Raw genomic sequence first — 25,957 nt, 5'->3', positions numbered from 1 at the left:
ATGTGACATATACTTAGGTCATTGTCGATGCTGACTGATATGAACATATTTATATTTATAATATTTGTTACTATCTCATCCAGACCTCATTTGAGCACACTTATAACACATACAAAAATATAAGTGCATGTATTTCATGAACTACATTGTTGTTACCATGGCAGCTGAATCCAGAGTTGCCATAACCACATACATTACTGATCCTCATAGACATTTAAACCAGTAAACCAGTAAACCAGTGAACTTATCCAGCTGACCCCTTCCTCTTAATGTTTATCCTCTATCTCGGAAATACTTCATTCACTGGTGTAGTAAATTAATAAAAGTAAACTCAAAGCCAGTATAGTTTGTATATAAAACCATTCCCAGGTATACATTTTAGGGGTATTCATTTTATAACCTCGTAAAATACAGCTTTCCCTTTAAGAACACACGCACGCACAAACGCGCGCGCACACACACTTACATACACACACGTACAGTGGTAAGCTGCTAGCTGATGATTGACACACAGAGACAGTGATAAACCTTCTCAAGACAACTCCACATCACTTCACAAGGTCAGACACACACACACACACACACTGTGACACGGAGAGACACAACACCACTCCTACATAAGAAGATTCCCACCAGACAAATGTTAGCATGCAAGGGTTAGCAGTGCTAGCTAGCTGCAGCTCCAGTGCACAGATGTTAACTGCAGTGAGTTAGCACCAGGAGGCTAATCCTCAGATCGGTTTGACAGATGTTTGTCACACACGTTTTTTTGGATGTTCTAAATTCAACGTGAGCATCGTCCGCAGCGGAAGTGAACACGCGTCGACAGCTTGGATGTGACGTTAGCTCAAAGTTAGCGTCTCACAAACCTCTATCGACCCAGCTGACATCATAACACACACTACTCATCAGTCATCTCATCAAGAGCCTGTTGCTGCTGTTGTTACAGAACATATCCTCTTCCCTTCCAGCTGCTGCTTGCTCCGCACTCACTCACTGATCCAGATACAGTCATTTCATCATTTAATACGTGTGCAGCAGCCACAGGTCAGTGTCATTGAAACTCACTGTCAGACAGATAGAAGAAGCTGATCTTAGCAAAAAAGTGACAGAAATGTTTCATAATGAAACCATAGGAAGGAAATGCCTCCATGAAATAAGAGGATGTTCCTTTTGTTTATTTTAGGAGCTCGTTCCATCTGTATGCAGAAAAGTGTTTGGACGCAGCTTTACACGCATAGGGGAGAGCGGGGTAATATGGGACATCGGGTGATGTGAAACACCCCCTGTATCTAGGCAACGGAACACATTTGTGGTCATGTGACTATTATGTTTAAAAGCCCCTCCCATTCCCCCCTTGCAATGAAGGATAGGTTGGTGCAGGTGCTGTGGAAAGTATGTTTTTTCAGAAAAATGTGAAAGTACATTTTCTTGCTTTGAACTTAATCAACTGTTGTGTCAAAACAAATTGATTCAGGTAGAAAACTTATATCATACATGTTGGTGAACATCCAACATTTAAACCATGTGATTGATGCTAGCTGAAGATTAGCCTGAATTGCTAAAAGATGTTTTTCTAAAATTGTGGCTTCGGGGTAAAGTGGGACAAATGCTGTGGGGTAAAGTGGGACAGTGTCTCACTTTACCCCACCACCCCACCATGAACAATTAGAATTGTCTTTAAAAAAATATTTTAAATGAATAGAAAGAGGCTAGAATCACATTTTTGATTTTCTCTCATTAATACATGAGTGAAAAGCATTAAATATACTCGTAAAAAAATACACAACAACATACCCCACCATGAAGCACAAGTTAAGTTTAGTTTTAAACATATTTTAGTGTTAAATTACATTATATATGTTTTATTTTTAATGTCATAAACATTGTAGAAAAGCCATCATGCCAAGAAACTGCACCAGGAAGACAACCTGGGCCAAACACCCCTCGCAGAGATGGAGAGTGCAGCCACTGAGGTCATGCAAGGAAAGAAGTCCTTAAGAAAAGCTGGAAGGGATAGAAATATTGATAAGACAACCCTCAAAAGATTCATAAAGAAAAAAGAGAAAGGGAAAGAGAAATCAGTAGCCTAGGATGCAGTAGCTGAGGCAAAGAGAATATTCACAGATGAGATGGAGGAGGAGCCAAACACTTGAAACCACTAGCTGACCAGTTTAATGGCCTTGCTCCAGTTAAGTGCCGTGAACTGGCATTTGAATACGCAGATAAAAACAATATCCCTGTCCCTGCCAATTGGACAGAGAAACAATGTTCAGGTAAGCTAGGGTGTGCAAGAGATCATATGAATCATAATAATCATAAATGTGCTCAATTGACCAATCCCCATGATTCTGTTACTAGTCCGATATATGTGGTTGTCAATCTAGCTGTCGGGATTTTAACTATTACAACATTTGTTGTTATGGTAGTTTTAAAGTGGAAAAAGTAAGTGGACCACTTTACCCCGTAGCTGGGGTAAAGTGGGACACAAGACCACTTTTTTTAAAACAATCATATGTTCACTGCCCTTTGTCCTGAAGACATTCTGATCATTTCCATTGCTAGAAAACATCCTGAATTAATGGGAAATGTGTACATTTTACTGATATATCAGCTTAGCTCGTCTAGAGGGGAGCAAATGTAAAAAATGTCCCACATTACCCCGCTCTCCCCTATCAAGAGTAGGGTTGCAAAATTCCGGGGATATTCAAAGCTGGAAACTTTCCATGGGAATTAACGGGAATATACAGGAATTAACGGGGATATACAGGAATTAACGGGAATAAACTGGAAATGTTGTGGGTAATTTATACTAACTGTATTTACCTTGTCATAAACATTTTGTTTTGTAATAGGCTGATTTGAGCCCGGAGGAAACTTTGGGCACTTGACTATATGCTTCTGCATCTTTGTGTTATTCTTAACATAAGTCTTTGCACAGTATTTGCAAATGTACACAGCCTTTCCTTCTTCATTGGCTGGGGTTAAATGTCTCCACACATGCGATAGTGCATGTGCAATTGTTCTGTAGAATAAGATGAGAAAAAAGCTTGTAAAAAACACTAATGCAATGCCATGGATATAAATAGTTGGCCAAACAATTGGAATTGTCTGTAAAAATATTTTACAATTGATGGATAAATGAATAGAAAGAGGCTAGATGGACAGATGAACAATCCTCAATCTGCATGTTAATATATTTTCCCCAGTAATATCATCAAAACTTACCTGACTAGTCCTGCACACTACAGCAGGCCTCAACAGCCCTGCTGTGTGCAGGATGCTGGGAATTATCTGTGCATGTGATGGAGAAATGCACAGTCGAGGGTTGAAAATGTTTTTCCTTCAAAATTTCCCAAAATTCCCGAGCTTAACTTCCAATGGAAAGTTTCCGGAAATTTACCGGAAATTTTGCGCCCCTTTGCAACCCTAATCAAGAGCACGGTCAGATTACACGTTACTGGAATCCAGATTAAATCCTACTGCTCAGGCTTTAATTGTTATTTCATTATTGAGATAAATGCTTATGTCGCTCTCATCATCTTCTTTTGAATTTGGATGACTTGCGCAGATCCCACTTTTTCACATTTTTGATTTTCTCTCATTAACAACTATAAATAAATACATGAGTGAAAAGCATTAAATATAATCATAAAAAAATACACAACAACATACATTGGTTTCTGACCTGATATGTTATTTATGCTCCCCTTGGTACACAGTAAACATTTATTTTATTCTTTAGCTATTATGTGAAAACTAACAAACTTTTAAAGAAAATTAAATTCTTTTTTAAATTGCATGTATTACATCAACTTGCTAGTTGTTATCGTGGCAGATGGATCCAGATTTCCACATGTCAGCATACTGCAAGTGTTTGTAATGAATGTCCTTTTATTGATATTCATTTTTTTGTTGAATAATGTGTAATCTGTGGATGATATTATTGGTCTTAATTCAAGTTTAAAGTCAATGGGACAATGAAAAGGTGAAATTTGATTCTCAGCTATAAATATTTTTGGCGGTGTTTATTTAATGACTCCCTCCTACAGCCAGGAGCAGGAGTAGACTAGCTCCTCATCCAGATTAGAAAAGTTTAGCTCTAAAGATGTACTATTCATTTTCCAATTTCTTCTCAGGAGTATGGCAAAGCAGACTGATGACATCATGCTGTTGAAAGGTCACTCCTTCACCGAAAATACCTTTCATCATTTCTCAGAGATGGATCTAGACAGGTAGCTCGGATTCAGTCACATCTTATCAGTCTGTCCTGGGACTTTAATTCACTGAGAACAGAATTATGATCAATGATTTGTTATGTTGTGACAAAGCTTTTCTCCGATGTACTCAATGAAACTTAGGATCTATATGGACTACAATGCTACTACTCCGCTGGAGCCAGAAGTGACCCAGGCCATTACTGAAGCCCTGCAGGAAGCCTGGGGAAACCCAAGCAGCAACTATATCGCAGGTTTAACATACTTGCTCTGCACCTAATTAAAATATATAAAAATTTAATTCTACAAAACAAAAATAAACCAACTTTTACGCCTAACATCCAACAAACAAGCTATCACAGAATCTTTATAATGGATCAACTTAAGTAGAATACGTTAAATAAATACCTGTCACATACTGTATAAAACCATAATCATGTCCCTCAATTAAATATTTTTTTATCTTTCATTAGCAGAACTTCAATCACAACAACATCCTTTGTTTTTCTTTCCTAAATTACATTATAACATTATTGTCCACCTTCTCATGACAAAGATACAAAGCAGGAAGGAATGACAGAATGAAAAACAAAACCAACAACCTCAACACAAACTTCAATATAAAAGCCACTTTTCATGTATTCAATGCTTGTAATACTTCCTACCATATACCTTCTAAGTGCCATGAATGGTTCTTTTAATGGGTATTATGTTTTCCATGTTCAGATAATAAGTCATTTCTTTCTTCCGGTGCAGTAAAGTAGAGGGGTTGTGAATTTCCAAAGCTCAAGTATCAGTTTCTTTAGAGCTATTGATGACAATAGAATAACTCCCCTCCATGGATACCTCACAGTGTTCTGGAGCACGACTTCAAATACACAAATGCAAAGATTAAATCCAAATTGAATTGACATTTTACCCGTCACACTTTGAAATACAGACACATCTGTATAGTCAGACAGGCTAAACATATGAGTGTGTATTTGCATATAGAGCGGGGAAGTGAGATCCAATCACTGGTGGTCACAGGAGACGTACTCAGGACGTGTTCTGATGCCGACTGTGAACTGACGTACTTAGACCTGCTCGCTTGGGATCAGATCTCTCCTGATGGACGTTAACAGCAGGTCTGAACAGAGAACGGAAACAACATGCTCCTATAAAACTTCTTGTTGTGTGTAGGGGCCAAGGCGAAGGCAATCATTAATCAGTCCAGAGAGAATGTGGCAAGAATGGTCGGAGGGAGAGCAGAGGACATCCTTTTTACCTCAGGGGGAACAGAGGTATATTATATCTGTGTATTATAGTTTTTCAAATTTATAATTGTATCATGCATGCACCCGTGGCTCATCACAGACTCCTCTTTCAGGCAAATAACCTGGTGCTTTACACTGCTGTAGAGCACTTCAGGAGAAACCGCAGAGCTGCAGAGCAAAGTGAAGGCCTGCCACACATCATCACCTCCACCGTGGAACACGACTCGGTCAAGCTAGTAGCCGAGCACCTGCAGAGAGAGGGCAAGGCAGGTGGGTGGAAAAGGAGAAGTCACTTTGCATAGCAGGCCAACTAAATGGAACCTGCCCCATTTAGGAATAAAACTGGTTTAACAGCTTGACAAGGTAGAGAGGAGACTGTGAGTAAAAGCATGTGAATTAGATTGTTCTGAATCATGGGCTTGTGAATGTTTGAGCATGTCATACTATTAATATTAGGCAAAAAAACAATAAATGGCTTATTATTCAATCCTGACCTATTATCCTATTCACCCAAAATGAACTATGTCACTATGTTACGTTTTCTCCTCGTTTTAATGGTAAATTAATATCATATAAGATTTGGGACTGTAAAACACCTGAATACATGAAATACTCCACATAAATACAATGACCTTTCTGCCACACAAAAGCACACACACAAAAAGCCTGTTTGAAGACTTCTTCAAATGAAGATACAATTGAAGCATATATCAGTTCATCTAATACATGACTTTATATTATCAACTGAAAGGCTAGCCGTCACACGTCTACTCCCCTCGTTGGCATGCCAGACTCATTGTGTTTCTGTCACAGATGTTACATTTGTTCCCGTGTCTAAGACGACAGCCCGCGTCGAGGTGGAGGACATCGTTGCGGCGGTGCGTCCCAACACATGTCTCATCTCCATCATGCTGGCCAACAATGAGACAGGAGTCATGATGGTGAGAGGAGACCGAGACTCAGGAACCTGACATCCTCGTATATGTTCAACTGGGAATCTTTTTACAGCACAGATATTATAGAAAAAATCTATTTTTATCCAAAAAGATGTTTGAATACAACAATCTGCCCATTTCTCAAGGAGTACTTTGTGCTTATTTTGTGTATTGTATTCTAGTGTGACTTTTTAAATGGCATTTTAATGCAAAAAACTAAACATCTTCCTTTTGTCAGCCAGTTCAAGAGATCTGCCAGAGAATAAAATCTCTCAACAAGCAGCACGAGCGTCTCAGGATACTGCTCCACACCGACGCTGCCCAGGCTCTGGGGAAAGTCGGAGTTGATGTCTGTGAACTGGGAGTGGATTACCTCACCATAGTGGGACACAAGGTCAGGAATCTGTTGCACGTAAATTATGTGAATCTGGCAAAACATTTTAAAGACGGGGTTTGTTACATTTCTAGTTCTATGCCCCTCGGATCGGTGCTTTGTACGTGAGTGGCCCTGGAACCAGAACGCCATTGTACCCGATGCTGTTCGGAGGAGGACAGGAGAGAAACTTCCGACCAGGGTAACACAACATGTTGTTTTTGTTGATGATGAAACAATAACAACAGTCAAAAGATCTAACTTCCTTCTTTGTGAATATTACAGCACTGAAAACACACCCATGATTGCTGGTCTGGGAAAGGTAACTTTACTGCTCTCTGCATGTGTTGCTGTCATTTCGTTTTTAACAGGGATACTTTGCAGAATTTATTTTAAAGTATTTATCTCTAAGCAATTAACATAAAAGTCATGCTGAGATAATTTGATAAATATTTCTGATGATAGGACCGTTACAGTAGAGCTGAAACTCATATCAGTGACCTGATGCCAAGGACAGACTCCTGACTATTACTCTCTAAAACAACATAAATTAAGACACGATGAGATTATGTAATTCCCGTTTTACAGCAGCAGATAATCAAATCAAGCTAGATAACAAAGCAAGTAGAAAATAGAATAAAAACAGACAATACAATTAAATATAGAAATACAGAGATATGTACATAAAATACACATAATATACACTAACATTAAATACTAAAATAAAGTGATCTTGAAAAATCTTGCAACATTGAATACAAATTTTCTTCCCTGACTCATTCACACCATGACAGTAATTTTTAGATTGTCGATAGTTATAGATCAGTTATAGGCAATTCAGAAGAACTCATTTTTTGTTGAGCAGTTCTCTTCAAAATGTTGTCATATTCCGCATGACAGCTGAATGTTTGCAGTACGTTGTGTACCATCAAATCTTTACATCAGTCGTCTTGTTAACACATACCCTCCGTTTGTCACTTGATCACAACAGATACGTTTCAAGTATCCAAGTATTTTTTTCAGTTACAATATTTGAATGTTTTTCTTTGTTAGATTACAAAACTATTTATTCTATTACATATCCTACCTTGTAAATACATTTATTTATGTGGCACTTATCCAAAATATGGTGCAAAGTGCTCACTAGTGTAATTAATAGTGTTTAGTACTGTAAAAATTATATTGTTCCTGTCATGTCAATGTAGACTCTAACTCTAACGTATTTTCCTGCCTGTGTCTGTTTAGGCTGCAGAGCTGGTGACCGCTAATCTGTCAGATTATCAGCGTCATATGCAAAGTACCAAACTTTACCTGGAACAACGACTGCGGGTTAGTTTGATTTTATTTTGAATGTTTTTTAGTTTTTTAATGATTTTTGAATTTATTTTGAAGAATGTTTTATACCTTTTTTGTTAAATAAATGTATTTCTTATTTTTAATAAATAAGAAATAAGTGTTCGCCAATGGCAGGTTGGTATAGATCATAGATAACTTACGCATGTGCACATATAGATGGAGCTAAATATTGTATTTAGCAAAAAACTTAAATTCTAGATCTATAAAGATGAGTTTGGATAAGGTGTGGATGATACTTCTTAAGTCGTTAAATAGAAGAACCTTTTTTCAAAATAAAATGATAAACTTTGTTTACATTATTTTAGGAGTTGACCATTTTGTCCTTCCCAGGCCATATTTAAAGAGCGGATCCACTTCAACAGCCATTACCCCGGCTCTGATATCCTCCCCAACACATGTAATGTGTCTATCCTGGGGCCAACATTACAAGGTGATGTCATGACTCGTCTTTCTCTGTCCTCCGTCTGTTGTGGCCTGCGAGTCCAAACAGTGTCCTCTAACCCTACACCAATGTTTGTGACGGGCAGGTCATGACCTGCAGTGGCCTATTTGTAAACTACAAAGCCTCTGAATCATTAATCTCTCTCTGCCCTGCTTTAGGCTGGAGGGTGTTGTCCAACTGTAGGAGGCTGCTGGCCAGTGTCGGAGCCGCCTGCCACTCGGACAGTGGGAACAGGTAAATGAGTCCCTCTGTCGTCTGCTCTGCCTTTGTTCAGACACCAGAATGATCAGCATTACCTAATTCTCCTGCGATACAGGCCTTCCCATATCCTCCTGAGCTGCGGCGTCCCCTCAGAGGTTGCAGCCAATGCTTTGAGGTTGAGCGTGGGCAGGGGGACGACCAGGGAAGATGTGGATGCAGTCGTGGAGGATCTGAGGAAAACAGTGCAGCTGTTGGAAGAAATTAACTGATGGACTTTTTATGCACAAAGTAAAGTAAATCCCGGAGGTCAAATAAGGATGTACAGTTAGACGCACACCACCTGTGCTTATTGTTACTTGTGAAATGGATGAAAAATTTAATATAAATAATAAAGGAGAACTTGTAGTGACCTGTGGGGTGATGTTATGAGGAGATGCATTTACTCGGCTTCCATCACGTCATTTGAGTAGCTAATCAGCTAATTGGACCCAGGGCAACATGTATGAGTATTATTGAAATTAAATATTAAAATACATTTGTAAAAAAAAAAAAAAAACTCCTTTCACTGATCTCATCAGCCATGAAATGTTCCATCTAGATTACAACCCTGCAAATTTATCAGCCTTTTGCTTTTGAAATATATATATAAAAAAATCGTCTCTTTGTAATCCAGCATGTCTTGGCTCCGACTTCTCCCATTACTTAAGTTTCCGTGCTGCCTCGGCTCCCCCATCTCCAGTGAAGCGCGGGTGCGTGTGCCAGCATATGGTCACTGCCACACAAAGGAGAGCAGGGGGGCCACGAGTGCTGCTCCTCCACCCGTCTTTCATTACCTTTCTATCTCGCTGCCTCTGACCCCCTCCCCTCTCTCCTAACGGCCATGTTTGCCAGCTGGCTACCGATAGGGTGTCACTTTCCTGGCTCGGGAGGAGGCTATGAGTGCATGAGTTTTTGGTTATTCTATGCAAGTTTGTGCATGTGAAAAGATGACGGTACCCTGCTGGGATCGAAACAGCTCCAGCGAGCCTCTTCTGTGTGCCACAGCCTTCTCATAGCAGCCAGAAATGGTGCTTCATCGGGCCATCCAGGCGGCACGAGCAGGGGATCTTGAAACCCTGAGGGAGCTGCAGTCTTCTGGTCACCTCTCAACAGCCATCACTGACACTCAGGGTGCCAGCCCGGTGCACCACGCGGCCAGGTGTGGACGCCTGGAGTGCCTGCAGCTCCTGGTGAGCGACATGGGTCTGGCAGCTGATCTCCGGGCCTTGAACAGGGCCACGCCAGCCCACGACGCAGCAGCCACCGGCCACATCCGGGAGCTGCGGTGGCTGGTGGACCAGGGAGGCTGCAACGTGGAGGTAAGTTGATCGACTGAGAGCAGTTGTAAACCAATGCCTTGGATAGAGGCCACGTGTGTCCAGTTTTCTGCTTCCACCGACTTGACTGCGTGCAAGTTGAAAATCAGGCGATGGCTTCAGATAGTCATCTAACTGATCCCAGAGTACAGTTACATCACTGCAGTTGTAAATGGTTCCGTGTAGTACCTTTTCACATGTATTACCAGCTGATTACATCATATGATGTTGACTTACTGGGTATCCATTAGTATCGTGTGGCAAGTGTTGAGCGGAGCGCCCACTAAATGTGGCAACTTGTGAAATAGAGTAATTTCTATCTACTGTCTTCTATCTACTCTGCCTTCTCAACTCTGGACCACAGCATCATGATTGCATTTGTAAAATCATCGACCTTCTTAGCCGGGGAGAGGCAGGCTGCCTTCAGTCTGTGGACCGAGTTGAACATGTCTTTTGACGTCCTCAGATAAACTAGAGCAGCAGTCGGCCACTGGCAGGCCGCAGTCAATAAAATCCAGACTGCATTTTAACAATTATATTATTATTCACCATATGGGATTGACACAGACATACTCGATAGGTGCCGGTGCAAATCTCCGTTCGTAGAATCACTCCCTCTTAAGTAGGTATATTGTAGAACTGTTTGAGGAGGACTCACTAATGACAAGGGGGAATTGTGAAGTAGCTCCAGGTCATGAAGCATGAAGTGTCTTGATAATCAGTTATGTGGTCGAGTTGAATTTGTTTCCTTACTCCATGTAACTCTGAACTCCATGAACGTCTCCAGGACAGGGACGCTGCCGGCGCCACAGCCCTTCACCTCGCGGCTCGCTTCGGTTGCGTGGAGGTCATCACGTGGCTGCTGTCAGTGGGAGGACTGGCCGAGGTGGAGACTAACTGTGGAGCAGTTCCCGCTCACTACGCTGCAGCCAGAGGAGACCTCTGCTGTTTGAAACTGCTCATTCAGCAGGCGCCTGGGTGAGTCCAGAGCACTGGCTTTCTCTGGTGGCATCCCCCACACTGAAATGTCATGACAACAGTTTGATGGATTGTTATGAAAATTCAACACAGGCATTTGTGTTCCTCAGAGGATGAATCCCACTGACTGCGGTGAACCCATGGCCGCTCCTCTAGCACCCCCATGAGGCTGACCTCTGAGGAATATCTTGACATCTATTAAATGGACTGCCATGAAATTTACAACAGATATTTAAAGTCCTTAACAGCTTTGGTGCTCATCGGACTTCTTTTCTAGTGCTACCAGAAGGTCAAAATGTGAACTCATTCTTTCAACTTTGTAAACATCTGCAACATGGATTGACACAACATTTTGTTCAGATTTTCACAGCGTGCACACAAAGTATTCTCCACCATGAGGATTCATTCTTAGCTGTTTATTGAAATACTATGAAAAGGATCATCAGGACATTTGGTTTACATATTGATTGTCTCCTCAGTGAATTGTCATAATTTTTATATGAGTCACTTTTCAACTCGCGCCATCATTCAGTCAGATTTCATGTTGTCCAATTAATTGGTCCAATGCACTAATAATGATAATAATTTATTTCTATTACACTTACCTAAACAACTTTACAAAGTGCTTTGGAATATAATGACACATAACAGATCAAAGACAGAACAAAAATAAGAAAGGTAACATAAAAGAAAATATTCAAGACAAGTAACAACCATTAGAACTACTTGAAATTAGGCATTAAAGATGTAAAAATATGTTTATGGTTTAATAATAATAATACATTTTATTTATAGGCACAGAACACTCAAGGTCCCCTTACACGACAGATAAAAAAAAACACAACAACATAAGAAACAATGTATCAAAAACCTCATTAAATTAAAAACAGGTTAAAGTCTAATCTCCTCAGGCAAGGTGTTCCAGAGCCTAAGGTCATGATGGCAAAAGCCCGGTCTGCCTCAGTGACCTGCCCTGACTTATGAACTGCTAGCGAGATATGGTAGGAAGAGGTCAGATTACAGTTTATAGCATTGGAAATTAGTAGCTCAATTTTTTTACTTGGACCGTAGCTATAAAAGTTATTAAAAATGTATTAAGAGATCCTTAAATCAATCCTAAATTTAACTGGCATTTAGCTCTAGTCCAGCCTCGCAGTGACACTAGCATTACTAGTGTAGATATTTAAATGAATGCAAGTATTAGAAGAATTGTGTAGATATTATAATAAATTATAACGTGGCTCCTAAATGGTGGAATGAGCTCCCCATTGACATCCGGACATCAGAAAGTTTACACATCTTCCGCCGAAAACTAAAAACATACCTCTTCCGACTTTACCTTGAATAAAAAAAAAAAATATATATATATATACTAACAACTTTTGGAAACTAACACTTTAGTAGCACTTAAATGGCACTTACTTATAGCCCTTTGTAGTTTTGCTTTATTTTGAAGAAATTGTACTTTCTTGATTCTTGTCGTCCTTGGTATGTACCCTCGGGGTTGAATGCACTTATTGTAAGTCGCTTTGGATAAAAGCATCAGCTAAATGAAATGTAATGTAATGTAATGTAATAACGTCATTCAGTGTATTTCTTATATTGAATTTTCTTTAGAGTATCTAAACCTGGATGGCCAAAATATGCTGCTTCTAAATGTGGGCAAGGGGCTGAGATATAAGCCTGGAACGTGTGGATTTGTGAGGCAGGAGTTGCTCAGTGACTTCTTAAGGCCAAATGACACAGAATCAGAAGACCCCTCTACTAGAGGCCTCTTTTAAGGTGCAGGTCTTTGATTTCCAAAATATCCTGAAGCAGAGAGTAGAGATGGAGATCCAGAGTCGTCCTGAGCAACTCGAGTCGGGGGTTCCAGCCTCAGTAAAACCCAAAGCAAGAGGTCTCAGGACCAAGCCTGGAGTTAGAATAGCACCCTATTGCCATGGAGGGACTGTCCTGTGCCCCCTGCTCACTGCAGAGTAACCCCCTGAGTTATACGTACTCCAGATTGGAAATCTTTACCAATTTGTTTATTTGTTTGTTTATTTATTAGGATCCCCATTAGCTGTGCCCTAAAGTAGAGTGAGTCTTCCTGGTTCCGACAATTTTAAATATACATACATATCTGTCAAACTGAAAAACACACACTAAATCTTATCAATAAAATCTTATGTTCCACTTTTATCATTAAATGTAAAACAACCTAGTATTGCAGTCACTACAGATGCAAAACTATAAAACATGAGAATTTAATAATAATTAATTTAACAGAATACTTATTTAGAAGTAAAAATTGACACAGACAGTGGTAGCCTTTCCAATAAAAACTCCCTTCCATCCCTTCCATATGCTTGGCCTCCTACTAATGTGATTCAAGTTACTATATCTGATCAACCACCTCATACATTAACAGAGTAATAATGTGTTATTAACACATACAGCTACACAATTCAAACAAGCTTACGTTGATTAGGAAATTAACTGAATCACTGCACAGAGTTAAGTTGTTAAAAAACTGAAAATGTCGGGAAACAGGAGCCAGTCCACTATCACAAACCTGAGAGTGTGACACTGAGTGAGGACGAGATCAGAGATATGTTGGCTCTCCTGCCTCATCTCCTTGTTACAGGAGAGTATGACTTTAACTTGCATGACGCAAGGCGAGGTCAGACCACGTGAATAAAACATGTCGAGACGCTGTCACTCACAACTCAGCCCGGTAGTTACTGAAGTACAGTATGTACGTCAATGTAAATGCAGCCCTGCTGTGTCCTAACAGGCTTTTTAGGCAGGAAGTCAAAAGTTTTAAGATCTCAGATTCTTCCAGGGAAAAAAGGGAAAAAGAAATATTTCATGTTTTTGAAATGCACAGTCAAAGTTGCAGCTTAAGAGCAAACAATTTAATGCATATGTTCCTCTTGTTATGGAATTGATCCCTTAAATCCGTAACATTGACTTCATTGTATCCATCTGCATCATGTGCTGCTGCGCATAAACTGTTCTCCAAATGTTTGTAAATTCCTATAATGGTCAGACAAACTGTGAAAATATAGTCAGTTCAGAACAGAGCCAGCATCAGGGAATGTCACAACAGTGGTGTCACTGTTCACTAGTTGTTGCGTTTAGTTTGAAACAAATGAAAACCTTCCAGGACACCGCTGACGTCTTTTCGGTGGACCTCATGTAGTGAATTTCACTTTTTTGAAATACTTCTCGTAAAAATCTGGTTTAAATATTCCCTAGTAAGGATATTTAATTTCATGATGTGCATTGTTATCCCTGGTTTTTATGCATCTACGCAGGCAACAGAGTGTTGTTAGTCTGTCCGACTCATTCTTGTGAACATGATATCTCAGGAACGCCTCTTGGGGTTTTCTTCAAATTTGGCACAAATGTTCACTTGGACTCAGGGAGGAGCTGGTAGATGTCAGTGGTCAAATTCATGGGCGTAGCTCAATAATTGATATGCTACTTGTGACACACTTTAGAACAAATGTTTAAGAGGATAAAAATGCGAGAAGGCCAAATTTTCAAACTGGAACATGGGATTAGAACATATTTACTGCATCTTGTTTCATTCCGAGCTGTTGTGTTGCCTCAGACAAAATTCTGACAATGGTCACATTTAAGGAGGTAATGGCTAATCTAACCTTGTTTACCCATGTTGTTCTATTCTGTCTGTTCGAGTACAGGTGTGTGAACCACCAGACATGGATCGGTGCTACCCCGCTCTACCTGGCCTGTCAGGAGGGACACCTGCATGTTGTAGAGTATCTTTTAAAAGACTGCGCTGCCGACGTCCACCTGAGGGCTCATGATGGCATGACCTGCCTGCATGCTGCCTCTCATATGGGCCACCAAACTGTGGTGGTGTGGCTGGTCAGTTACGAGTCAACATTTATGTTGCATCATTATAAAGTGTCTCCGAAATCTGGTACATCTCTTTTTTTCTATTCGCCCCAAACAGGTGACCTTTACTGATGTCAGCATGTCCAGCCAGGACAGAGATGGAGCAACTGCTCTGCACTTTGCGGCCAGCAGGGGGCACTATTGTATCTTGGAGAGGCTGCTTCACTTGGGTTCAAAGGTCATCACAGATTACTGGGGAGGGACCCCACTTCATGATGCTTCAGAGAATGGAGAGATGGAGGTTTGGCAAAACTTTTCATCTTACCTCCTGCTGTTATTGTTTCTTCTTGTGTAAATATAACCAGCTGAATGAATAAATAATGCATATTGTTTCTTCTTCTTCTTCTTCTTCTTCTTCTTCTTCTTCTTCTTCTTCTTCTTCTTCTTCTTCTTCTTCTTCTTCTTCTTCTCATTGTGTTGTTTCCTTGTATCAGTGCTGTAGAATCCTTTTAGCCAATCAAGCGAACCCCTCAGATCAAGATATCGATGGGTTCACAGCAGCAGACTTGGCAGAGTACAACGGACACTGTGAATGTGCCACATATCTCCGTGCCATGGAGAAAGATGTAAGCTCTCTGTCTCTCTCTCACCTACAGTTTATTTAATGTTTCCCCATTTTCTCATCCTCTTGCTTTGTGTGTGTGTGAGTATTGCCCAGCTGTTTACCTTGGCATAAAAATCAAAGCTACACGCAGCTCGGGGAGCACGGTCAACAGCAAACATCTGGAAGATCTTGGAACGTCAGTGAATCATTCTCTTCTTTTGTGACATGTATTTTGTTCAGGCCAAGCCTGTCCTCTTGCCCTCCACTCATCCTGATTGCGCCGCTCTCAGTTTAAGAGCTCTAAGAAAGTGGAGAATGAAAGCTTTTGTGTGAATAAGGCTTTACAAGCTATAGTGGCGTGAGTGCCTGGAGGAGATTCTTCGTTCTCAGTTTCGCCACGGAGGACTCTCTGAGATTGACCCTTTTGTTTTGTGCGGAAAGCGTGGCACTACTTAATGTGATTGATAAATATTTTTGTGTTAACACCCTTGTTTGTGCTGGTGACGCCTGTTCAAGTCAGGTTTCAAACAGTACAAACTGGCCTGTGTGGTGTGTACAGCCTGCTCGGAAACATTATATCCTGAGTCATTTGTTTTCCTTTCATAAAGATGCATAATAAGTACATTTAAAGTTGAAATTCGAGCAGGCTGAGTTGATTTAAAGTAGGAAACACAGAGCACTGTAAAGTGGAGGAGCCCATGGGGACCACTCTCTCAGCACACTTGGTGAACCTTAAATCCTTACAGCTGTCCAGAGGCAGCCTCTCCGTGTTTTTCCCCATCACACTTCACTTGCTGCCCATGGCGCAGACTGCACAGCGATGTACACAGAGCATCCAAAGGTGTTGGCTAGTGGAATCCATGAGTAGGTCAGTGGAGAAGAGCTGCACTCACACATGAAGAGGATGGTGACAGCGAGCCAGCGAGGCGTGGCCGCCCAGATCCCCTTCAGAAATAATCCCCCCTTCAACAATGGGGAGCTAATTAGCACAGGGGCCGCTGTGGCACCGAACACAGGCCGAGCTGCCGCCAGCTAAGGGCCTATCAGTTACCCCTCTCCAGCGGCTCAGGTGGAGGGCCCAGGGGCTGAGCCCGTTATGAGATCCACAAGCTTAAGTTTCAGTGTTTTTACCATTCTGATGCCTGGAACCGGAAACTCAATCCCTCTGTGGACTTGGAGCGCAGGATGTCATTGGCTTCAAACACACGTTTGATTGTGTGTCATGTGTTCTTTTTCCAGAGACTTGGAAGTGCTATGATTGTCACCTCTGGATACTGTGTAATGTTGGTAGCAGACAGAATGCTGTATTATGTTTCTTGGCCATGTATGAGTTGCACACAAACTGAGGCTTGATGGGAACAAAGGGGTCATCTGATAGAGAACCTGGAAGACAAGTTCATTTATTTGAATCCCGAGAATCCTTGGAGAACAGCGTGTGATGCGTCGTGGCCTACTGTGCTTGAGATGAGTTGTTCAAGTAGACATCCCTTAATTACATTTCTGGAGGCGTGTCACGTTTGTTAAGTGCCGCATAGATCTGAGGTTTCATTGGTTCTAAAGTATCAGTCAGATAATCTCATTTCCGAGCAGCGACCTTAATGGATTGGGACGTTGACCGGGGCGGGGGGGGCTGTGTATTTGGCTTCTCTGCATGTTTGGATCGCTCGCAACAAGGTCAGACTTGTTCGGCACCGTCAACCTCTCCTCATCTCTCATCTCGGAAACAGCTGCAATCAAATAAACAGAGCGTGGCGTGAGGTTTACTGCACACACAAACGTTTGCTCTCCATTCAGGGCGATCTTGCCAAAGTTACTGCTGTTTGAGGACGTGTATTTTTAGAATACTTGGACAGAGGAAACACGTGTCATCCATCTCCATGTTGTTTTTTGCAATGCGACACAAAACACATGCTCTTATACCTTTTTATATACACTGGATTTTATGAATTGCAAAGTCTGGCTGCATTACACACACGCGCTCAGTAATTAGGCCATGAATAGATTATTTGGAATTATGGATCATTTGGGATTGTGGGACAGCATTTATTTTATTAATTGGTAAAACAATGTAATTTCCCTCTCGGTTATCATTCCTCCTTACATTCTAGCCCTGAAATGATCCGTTCCTAATGTATTTTAATGTTTATTTTGTATAACAGAATATTAATGTGTCCAAAACAGACAGATAAAGCCCTATATTAACCTTAAATAAAGCGTGGACTGTATTTTTGCAATGGATTGTGGATATGTTCCCCATCACCTAAGGTTTCTAATGGGTCTCCTAATAGCTTGATAGGTAGTTTTGAGCAGGACAAAGCCCCTCACCTAGTCTCATAGTGTCATATTGTATTTCCGCTGCCACGGTAAAAAAAAAAGAAGAAAGATGCTTAATGAATTAGCTGCCTCATTCAATTGTCCCAAGTGGAAAGATCACCTGAGCGCCCACATGGATAAAATGTCTGTTTTCCAGCTGCTTTGACAAGTCTTCCGCTGCCACATCCCTTCGTGCAACAACGCGGCCGTTGGTTTGTCCATGTATTAGTGACATTACCGGCCACCCTATCCTTCTCGCTTAATTATTAACAGCATTCTCCGATCAGAGTTTATTGTTTATTGCCTGGCGGCCCTCGGCCACTGGCAGAGATGTCGGTGATGTTGTCAAACAAGTGGTCGGCGTTGTCGAGATAGCGGCTCATCTCCAGCACACAGTGGCTGCCCCGGTTACCTGACTGCAGCTGCACGAGTCAGCGCCTCAGGAGCTTTGTTGTGCAGTGAAGTCGCACCAGTGTGCTGCTGCGTTGTACAAGGTCAGGGTTGGTGAGTTTTAAGTTGGTTTATTTATCACTTTCATTGGCTTTTATATTCATGAAAGTACTTTTTTATGTTTTTATCACTTTTTTTTGTCCTTTATTACCTTTTCTTTTGAGCATTTGTTTGTATGTAAGTAACCAGACAGGTTGAGTAGCTTTTTTGTAAAATGAAAAATTAAGTTTAGTCATTTCTGTTCAAAGGCTGTAGCTGGCAGATGTTTTGGCTGTGTTTTACCTACGTTCTGATCTGTAGTGGCCTCTTACGGTCAGGCATGACTAATACTCCAGGCTCATGACCTTACTTTGAGCCCATGTTGTCGTTGTTGATTTTTGCAAATTGGACATGATTTTTTTTTTTCTTCCCCTTTTTATCGAATCTTGTTCTGTTTTCTAAATTTACTTTCTGCAACAGGAGTTGTGACAAAGTTCTAGTATGAAGTAGTCAAATATTGTTGTAATAAATACACATATGTGTTGTTAAGCTACACTTGGTGCAAAAAGCTGTAAAAGTTGGCAAAAAGATTGCATCCGTCATTTATTAGCCTCACTGGCGTTTACCTCCGTACAGGAAACCTGAGAGTATTTCAACATGTGAGTGGACATGTATTTACACTGTAGTGCTCTGTGTATAATGTACACCCACTGTATACATTCCACGTTTCAATTTATCACCGAGAACATGAATATTTCACATGGAAGCAGGTTGTTTTAGTGATTGATTCCAGAGCGCAGAATTACAAGACATGTTTCTTAAATACACACAGTGTTCTGAAATACTTCAACTCTCTCATGGCTCTGCCCGTAAGGAGCGCAGATTACTGGAGCTGCATATCTGACAATGAGACAGCACTGAGTAGCTGTTTCTTAACTCTTGGCTCCTAATCTGTAGTGATCAGGGTCTTGTGGTCTTTGATAGAAGGGAGAGTGGAGCCAGGCCAAAAACAGGGTTAGCCTTTCTATATCTGCGTGGCAATTATGATGGGGTGCTGATGAAAACCAAATGCTCTCTGGCCACTGGGTCTAATTAGACACACACACACGCACACACACACACAGGGGCCGGTTCACTGAAGCTTTTAGGACATTGAACTGTTACGAGAAGGGTCACAAAGAAATCACGCTCCCTTGTTTATCTATTTATGGGTTGCACAACTTCGGGGAAGTTTATTCCTCCGCCTGAGCGGTGTCACAGCATATTTCGTGCTGTTCGACATCAAAGTGTGAGAGGAAATGGCGAGGACCACCTTGTGGACACAAAGCACCGCGGCACGGAGCAGCATATTAGGCGGCCTTTGATGTTTTTGGTTACTAATAATGTCCTTGGAGGGCTACAGTGGATATGCTTTCTGCATGGAGTGCATTAGGACAATGCAGGTTCATTAAAGGAGATCTAAATGTTTCCATACATCCGTCCGAGAGCAGTGTGAAAGGCTGCCAATTATTCAAGGTTGCTTACTACGTTGTTTATTTACTGAACGGCCTCAGGCTTTAAGAGGTTTGGACGTGTTACCCTGCATGTAGGCGTTCTAATAATTCAATGATTTAGTATAGTTTATGTTTATATTTGGTTTTAGATAGAATTGTTTTACCAGCAAAATATACAGCACATTTTGATAGCCTAAAATATATAGCCTGTTAAAACAATGCAGCATTACTTCCATGTTTAACCTGATACAGCGTACTTACAGTGGGGACAGATCTACCGCACACACTGTAATTAAGAGTCAAGTAACACTAACATGTTGTGTTGACAGAGAAATTCAACCAAATCTTACTATTACTTCAAAATGCTACTTTTTTTCTGTCTGTGTGAAATCTACTCAAACCTGCAGTGTTTTTCTACCATATGCTATCTGTCTCTGAATCAAATACATGTTACTGTTCTTATCTTTATATAAACCTCAAATGTGTTGAGGCAGTATTACTGTGTCTTTGAGGAGATAAGCTTCCTCGGGTCAGTTTCTTCCACATCAAGCAGGGAAAATGCCACTTCTTTTTTTTTCTCCTTTGGTGGTGAGTTGGGACAGCGAGAGTACAGACCTTTAGGTTATTATTCTAAAAGTATTTTAGTAACAATTTGTCATTGATCTCCAGTCCTTGAAAGTCACATATTATTTCTGTTATATGTCTTTTGTCTTTCGATCACATCACCTGCTTGAGGATGGCCTTTGCGGTTCTCCAGTCGGAAACCAGTTTTTGTGTCACCTTTTCTTTAAACTGAAAACCCCTCTTGAAATTTCTGTAAGTTTCATCATATTTGCCCTTCTTTTGTCTTAAATAATAATGCTGCGACTATGATATCTGCAGACGCTGCAGACAGATACACTCATCGAGGTAGTCCCTCCGGTGGGGGAAGAAGAGAAGGTAAAGTCGACTGTGCTGTTGCAACGCAGCAGGGACGACTACTACGGCAGCCTGAGTGACACAGGCAGTGACAGTCACAGCAGCAACACACCCATGGATAGTTTAAAGGTAAACCCTGAATTGAATGCTTCTATGTTTTTACTTATATCCATGATTTCATATTATAACCTAAAGCAAATGCACTGTGTCTCTTTGTTTTCCCAATCTAGCAACCTGAGAGTGGGGAGCCCCCGCAGGCCAGATACCCTCAGCCCGCCTCTGCACCTCTTTTACCCTCCGCTTCATCCACAACTGCCCGGCCGGCGAAATCCACAGTCAATAGATTAGAGCAGGTTCATATTGCAACTTCTGGTGAGAGAAACATTATGAGTCATCTGAATGAGTCCCTCTTCAGTCACTTTAGTTAAGCAACAAGCTGGGCTTTGGTATTGAATGGTTACTGTATTGCTTAATGGAAAAGTGTGTTTCGTTAAACTCATTGAATGAGTAAGACATGACTGGCTATGATTTGTTTTTCAGTTATTAAAGGTTTCACTCAGCCCAATGCAGCTGGAAGGAAGATAACCTGCTCTGCTGATAAGACCATAATGCCTGATACAAGCCTCCTGGCTGGAAGAAGTCTCCTCGGCGACATGAAGTCCATTAAATCTCTGAAGCAATCAGGATTATCAGGAGTCTTCACTGGCCATGCAGTAAGTAAATAATACGCTTTTCCATTTTGTTCATCCAATCAGCCACAGCATTAACGGGTTTGCTTTGGCTGATCCCTGACCTTTGTTCACCTTTCTTTAGTTAAGATGCTGAAACTTAAGTGTTGCTTTTCTTCTCTGCAGAATAAAATGGTCGTCCTGCCCACCGAGGAGGCCAACCTGTCAGACATCGATTATCTGGTCCCCACACATGATGAGAGAGGCCATTCCATCGCCGAGTGGAAGAGGCAAGTGATGGGGAGACAGCTGCAGGCCAGGCTGCTGGACGAGGAGGATCAGAGGAGGAAGGTAATCATACTTTTAGATTGTGAATGTCCCTAATCCACTGAGGTAATTGCACAGTTTCATGAAATGTTGAATCTTGAATTAAAGGTTGATCACACATTTGACCAGGGCCGGGGCCAGGGGGGCACTGGGACCCTGGCCCCAGCTAAAATCTGAAGTGCCCCTTTCCTGTCAGTAGTTTCTTTTTTTTTTTTTAATAAACTAGTCACTTACGAACAACAACATCTCAACAACATGTGCAGCTTTATGGACCATTCCTCACAATATGGTGTTTGGATGAAAAACATAAGACAGGGCAGCTCAAGGAGTGGCCCTTTCGATCAACCGACAGAAAATGTATCACTTATTTTGGATTTGAAGCCAGAGAGATAAGTTAAAACGGTAAAATAATTTAGAAAGTACAGAAAGGCAAAAATACAGAAAACAAAAATTAAAAGTTAATACAAAGGTCAAATAGAACAAAGTTAGCAGCCCTGACACAGGTAGATAATGTGCATTACAAAAAGAGATTCAAAGCGATTTCAGAAGTTATTATAAAGTATAAATCTTTTATAATAGTATACGTATAATAATGTATGAAGGTAGAGAAAAGGTCTGTTGGCAGTCGGCAGGGAGGACCTGTATCACTTCCAGACACAGCCAGGTGGAATGAGGCTTTAGCTGAAGCCGCTCTTTGTTTTTTTAAAGGGGTTGTGACGCTTTGTCCATGATTGATTGTAGTTTTACAAATACTCTGTTGTCAGTAACTTCCTACAGAGTGATGAGCTTGGACCAAACTAAAAACCCAACTTTTCTGATTTGTTTTTTGTTAATAAATGAACCATTTGAGTCTTTTTTAAGGAAAATGCTGAATAGTCTCTGTTTGGTTTTCTAAAATATGAGGATTTCTTGCTTTTCTCAGCCTCATCCGATCAGTTAACTCTATCTTTTAGGTTTGGACTCATTTTCGGTTAAAACGTTGAATAGAAAAGTGTTATTCAGGCTACTTAAAATTTAAATCATCTGTCAAACAAATGCTCAATGAGGCGAAGCCGACCACAATGAGCAAAGTGAAAATCTTGGTTTGAGTTTTCGATGCTGTTCTAAATCAGCATCTGCACAAAACAAAATTGAAACCTCAATTACTTTTAATTGCACGAAACAAATCACGAACACATAACTAGTCAAGTCATGTTTTTGAGGTTTGGATCACAGTTTTACTGTATCATTACTCTTTTTCTTGTCACGCCTAAGACATTTGAAATGTTAAAAAAAGGAGTTTAAATATGACAAGCTACATTTTTATCTGCTCTCTCTCAGGAAAATGGGAACAGATTTGCCAAAGTCAGCTGGAGGTACTCCCAAGCCCACAATGCCATCCTGGGGCCCTCTGGTGAGCTGCTGACTGAGGATGACCTCATCTATCTGGAGCAGCAGATTGCCAATGTCTCCATGCAGAGGAAAAGTGAATGCTATGAGCTGGAGCTGGCTCGACTCGCCCAGGAGCTGAGTCACATTCTGCCGGCACCCATAGTCAACATCACCGTCAACACACAGTTCAGGAACTTCACGAGTCAAGTTCCTCTACCCGTGTGGTGTGGTCGCATCTCAGGCATCGTGAAGAGCATGTCTCTGCTCATGACCAACCTGACAGACCAGCCCCACTGCAAGATGCCCAACACCGACCTGATCACAGTGTTCTCCCAGGCCCCAGAGAGACAGAACTCCACCAGAGGACGCAGGGAGAGGATCAAGGATGAGATCCACGAGTTTGGAGTGTCTGTGAGGACTCTGAAGTCTAACTTTGAGACACAGAACTCCCCTCTGTCAGATGAGCCAGAGGAAGAAGAGGTTGTGTTAAGTTCTTCCTCACAGCTCGAGGCCACAGAGTCAGACAAACAGCCTAAAGTTTTGAATCCCGCCAAGGAAACAGACCAGAACAGTGATTCCGGCATCGACTATGATGAAAATGTTGCAGATGTTCTGGAGACCACAAGCCTTAGAAAAGAGCGTATAGTTGTGCTGTTCTTAAGCCACTGGAAGAAATCTGCCTACACCGTGACACTGAAGAGCAAGGACGCAGCGGAGAGGAAGATGAGTGGCAGCAACAGGGGAGTGGGTGAAAAATCAGATTCTGATCGTAGTGGCAGCTTGGAGAGTGCCCAGTCCAAGATGATGAACAGTTCTATGGGACATTTCTTCAAGCAGAGGAGTGCTGTCAACAAGATGCTGGGAAACTGGAGAAGCATGATCTCCAGTGTCCCTTCGAGACAGATACGCAGGTAGGACTGCATTGCTATCATCCCTATTCCAAAACTCACTAGGTACTCACTAAGTGCTCAAGAAGCACTACTCAAGAAATGCCATTTTTATAAGACACCTGTTCAACAAAAGTCAATCAATTATTTTGTCAAATTCCCTGAAGTTTGTTCACTAACTCAAATCCCCCACTGATCAATAGTTTTATTTTAACAATGTATTAACAACAACTGTGTAATGTGAAATGGTATCCTCATAATGTCAAACCCACAGAAAATGAAAAGTTTCACTCTGCTCTATGGAGCTATTAGCTATTCTTAGCTCATTCTTTTGGTTTTAGGACTGAGTCACTTTAAGCTCATTATCAGTAGCAGTTTTTGAAAGAACCAGTGTGTAAAAGATGTTGTGACATCTAATAGAGAAGCTGCAGATTGAAACCAATAAAATACCCACCCCAGGCTCAACGGTAGAAGAGCTGCTCCGCATGTAGATGCCGAGGGCTCATTCTAGCCTAAGGTAAAACAATAAAAGTATTGCGATCCCTGTATACCAACCATTCGCTACCTGCTAACAAATGTACAGCAAAGTTAGCAACGAAATAGCTGCTAAAGAAAGCTTTATCTAACTAGCTAAACAACTGGGCGAAAATTCAGAACATATAGCTTCTCAAATGCTTTTTTCTCATATACTATTTTCAATACAATATATATTTTCCTGTGGACGATTTGTCAGAAAAACAAGCACAGTTTGTATAATCATGCAGTGTTTTCCTCAGGCTCCACAGGCAGCAGGCCCTCTTCTCCCCAGAGCAGTTCCTGCCTCGTCTGGACGGTGCGCTTGTGGAGTACGACTCCCTGACCCTGGATCTCTTCATGCTGGGCTACTTTCACATCCTGGAGTTGGAGCTGCCTGTGGACGAACGCAAAATGAGGCACCTTCTGTGTTTTGAGGTGTTCGACCATATCGGGAGCTTTCCCTGGGAAATGGTCAGGGACTTTCACAAGGCTGTCATACAGGACATTGAGGCTGGAAACCGCGAGTGGAAGGACGGCCTTGAAGACATTAAAGTAAAGTTCTTTGGAAATACTGTGAGCAAGCCTGAAACAGCTGTAGAGGTGGTGAAACATAGGCTCCCAGAGGTTAGACAGGTCCCTAAAGTCATTGTACAGACACCTACGCCAGATGAGGGGATGGTCTACCGAGGAACGGACATTTCCAGTTTCAGTAATGAAGAGATTTGTAAATACATTGATCGTAGTTTTGCTTTTTGGAAAGAGAAAGAGGCAGAGATATTTGATTTTGAGTAGCTTCTTGTGATTTTTGATATTTTTGATTGCTTTGTATGTAGACGGAGTTAGGGCTGGGTATCATACCACAGTACTTTTTGAATTGTGAATTGCACCGTCTGTTGAAAGTTGGCACTGAATGCTCAGCCAGATTCTTGGCTTTGTTTACGTATTCTTTGATCAGATATTGCCTAATGTGATTTATCATTTTGTACATTTTATACTGTATTTTATTGTGTGAAAGATTAAACATCATTGAATTGAAGAAGTTTGGACCATGTTGTTAATTAAAAAAAAACTTATTATAGTAATAGAATGTGTTGATATTTTGATACTGGTTTTGAACCTCAGGTTTTAAAGAAGTAATGACACCAAAACATTCCAGACCATACCAAGCCCTATTACAAAAGAGTGTGCTTAAAGTGTGTTTTGAGTTTAATTATTTTCTTTGTCTTTGGTAAGAGACCCTACTATGCTAAATATTCTCAAGAAAGCCATTGGTCAGATAGGAAGCACACCAATATTAATAATCGTTAAAAATAAAACATTACACAGATCAGTTGAATATGTGATTAGAAGCATTTTCTGCAGACTTCAAATTATATCAGATCTTTTTTCATAGTTTAAAGTCACCTTTAATAAAACCTTTCATACAGTATCTCAGCCCCACGTGGACTAACACTACACACTTTGTCGTTCAT

At 41.1% G+C, this 25,957-nt stretch overlaps 2 protein-coding genes across 3 annotated transcripts; both read left to right on the top strand.

The window, feature by feature from the left end:
- Window positions 1-447: 447 nt before the first annotated feature.
- Window positions 448-9,190, top strand: scly (selenocysteine lyase). Of its 2 annotated transcripts, XM_062395393.1 has the most exons (14): window positions 448-560; window positions 972-1,047; window positions 4,140-4,235; window positions 4,362-4,471; window positions 5,400-5,500; window positions 5,587-5,743; window positions 6,287-6,414; window positions 6,647-6,802; window positions 6,877-6,983; window positions 7,067-7,103; window positions 8,027-8,110; window positions 8,468-8,567; window positions 8,738-8,813; window positions 8,896-9,190. In XM_062395393.1, exons 3-14 carry the CDS (start codon window positions 4,144-4,146, stop codon window positions 9,047-9,049), a joined length of 1,302 nt encoding a protein of 433 aa, XP_062251377.1. In that variant the 5' UTR covers window positions 448-560; window positions 972-1,047; window positions 4,140-4,143; the 3' UTR covers window positions 9,050-9,190. The 2 variants fall into 2 exon arrangements, with proteins under 2 accessions (XP_062251377.1, XP_062251378.1); XM_062395394.1 differs by lacking the exon at window positions 972-1,047 and having other exon boundaries at window positions 462-560.
- A 117-nt stretch (window positions 9,191-9,307) lies between these two features.
- Window positions 9,308-25,524, top strand: LOC133960631 (espin-like protein). Its single transcript, XM_062395392.1, has 11 exons — window positions 9,308-10,138; window positions 10,923-11,113; window positions 14,803-14,989; window positions 15,078-15,260; window positions 15,454-15,585; window positions 20,681-20,845; window positions 20,947-21,088; window positions 21,257-21,429; window positions 21,571-21,735; window positions 23,032-23,993; window positions 24,746-25,524. The coding sequence occupies exons 1-11, from the start codon at window positions 9,845-9,847 to the stop codon at window positions 25,275-25,277; spliced, it is 3,126 nt and encodes a 1,041-aa protein (XP_062251376.1). The 5' UTR covers window positions 9,308-9,844; the 3' UTR covers window positions 25,278-25,524.
- Window positions 25,525-25,957: the final 433 nt, after the last annotated feature.

Source organism: Platichthys flesus, chromosome 9 (assembly GCF_949316205.1).
Source record: "Platichthys flesus chromosome 9, fPlaFle2.1, whole genome shotgun sequence".
Classification (NCBI taxonomy): Eukaryota; Metazoa; Chordata; class Actinopteri; order Pleuronectiformes; family Pleuronectidae; genus Platichthys; species Platichthys flesus.
Note: the sequence above shows the minus strand (reverse complement) of the source record. Positions and strands in the feature narration are given on the sequence as shown.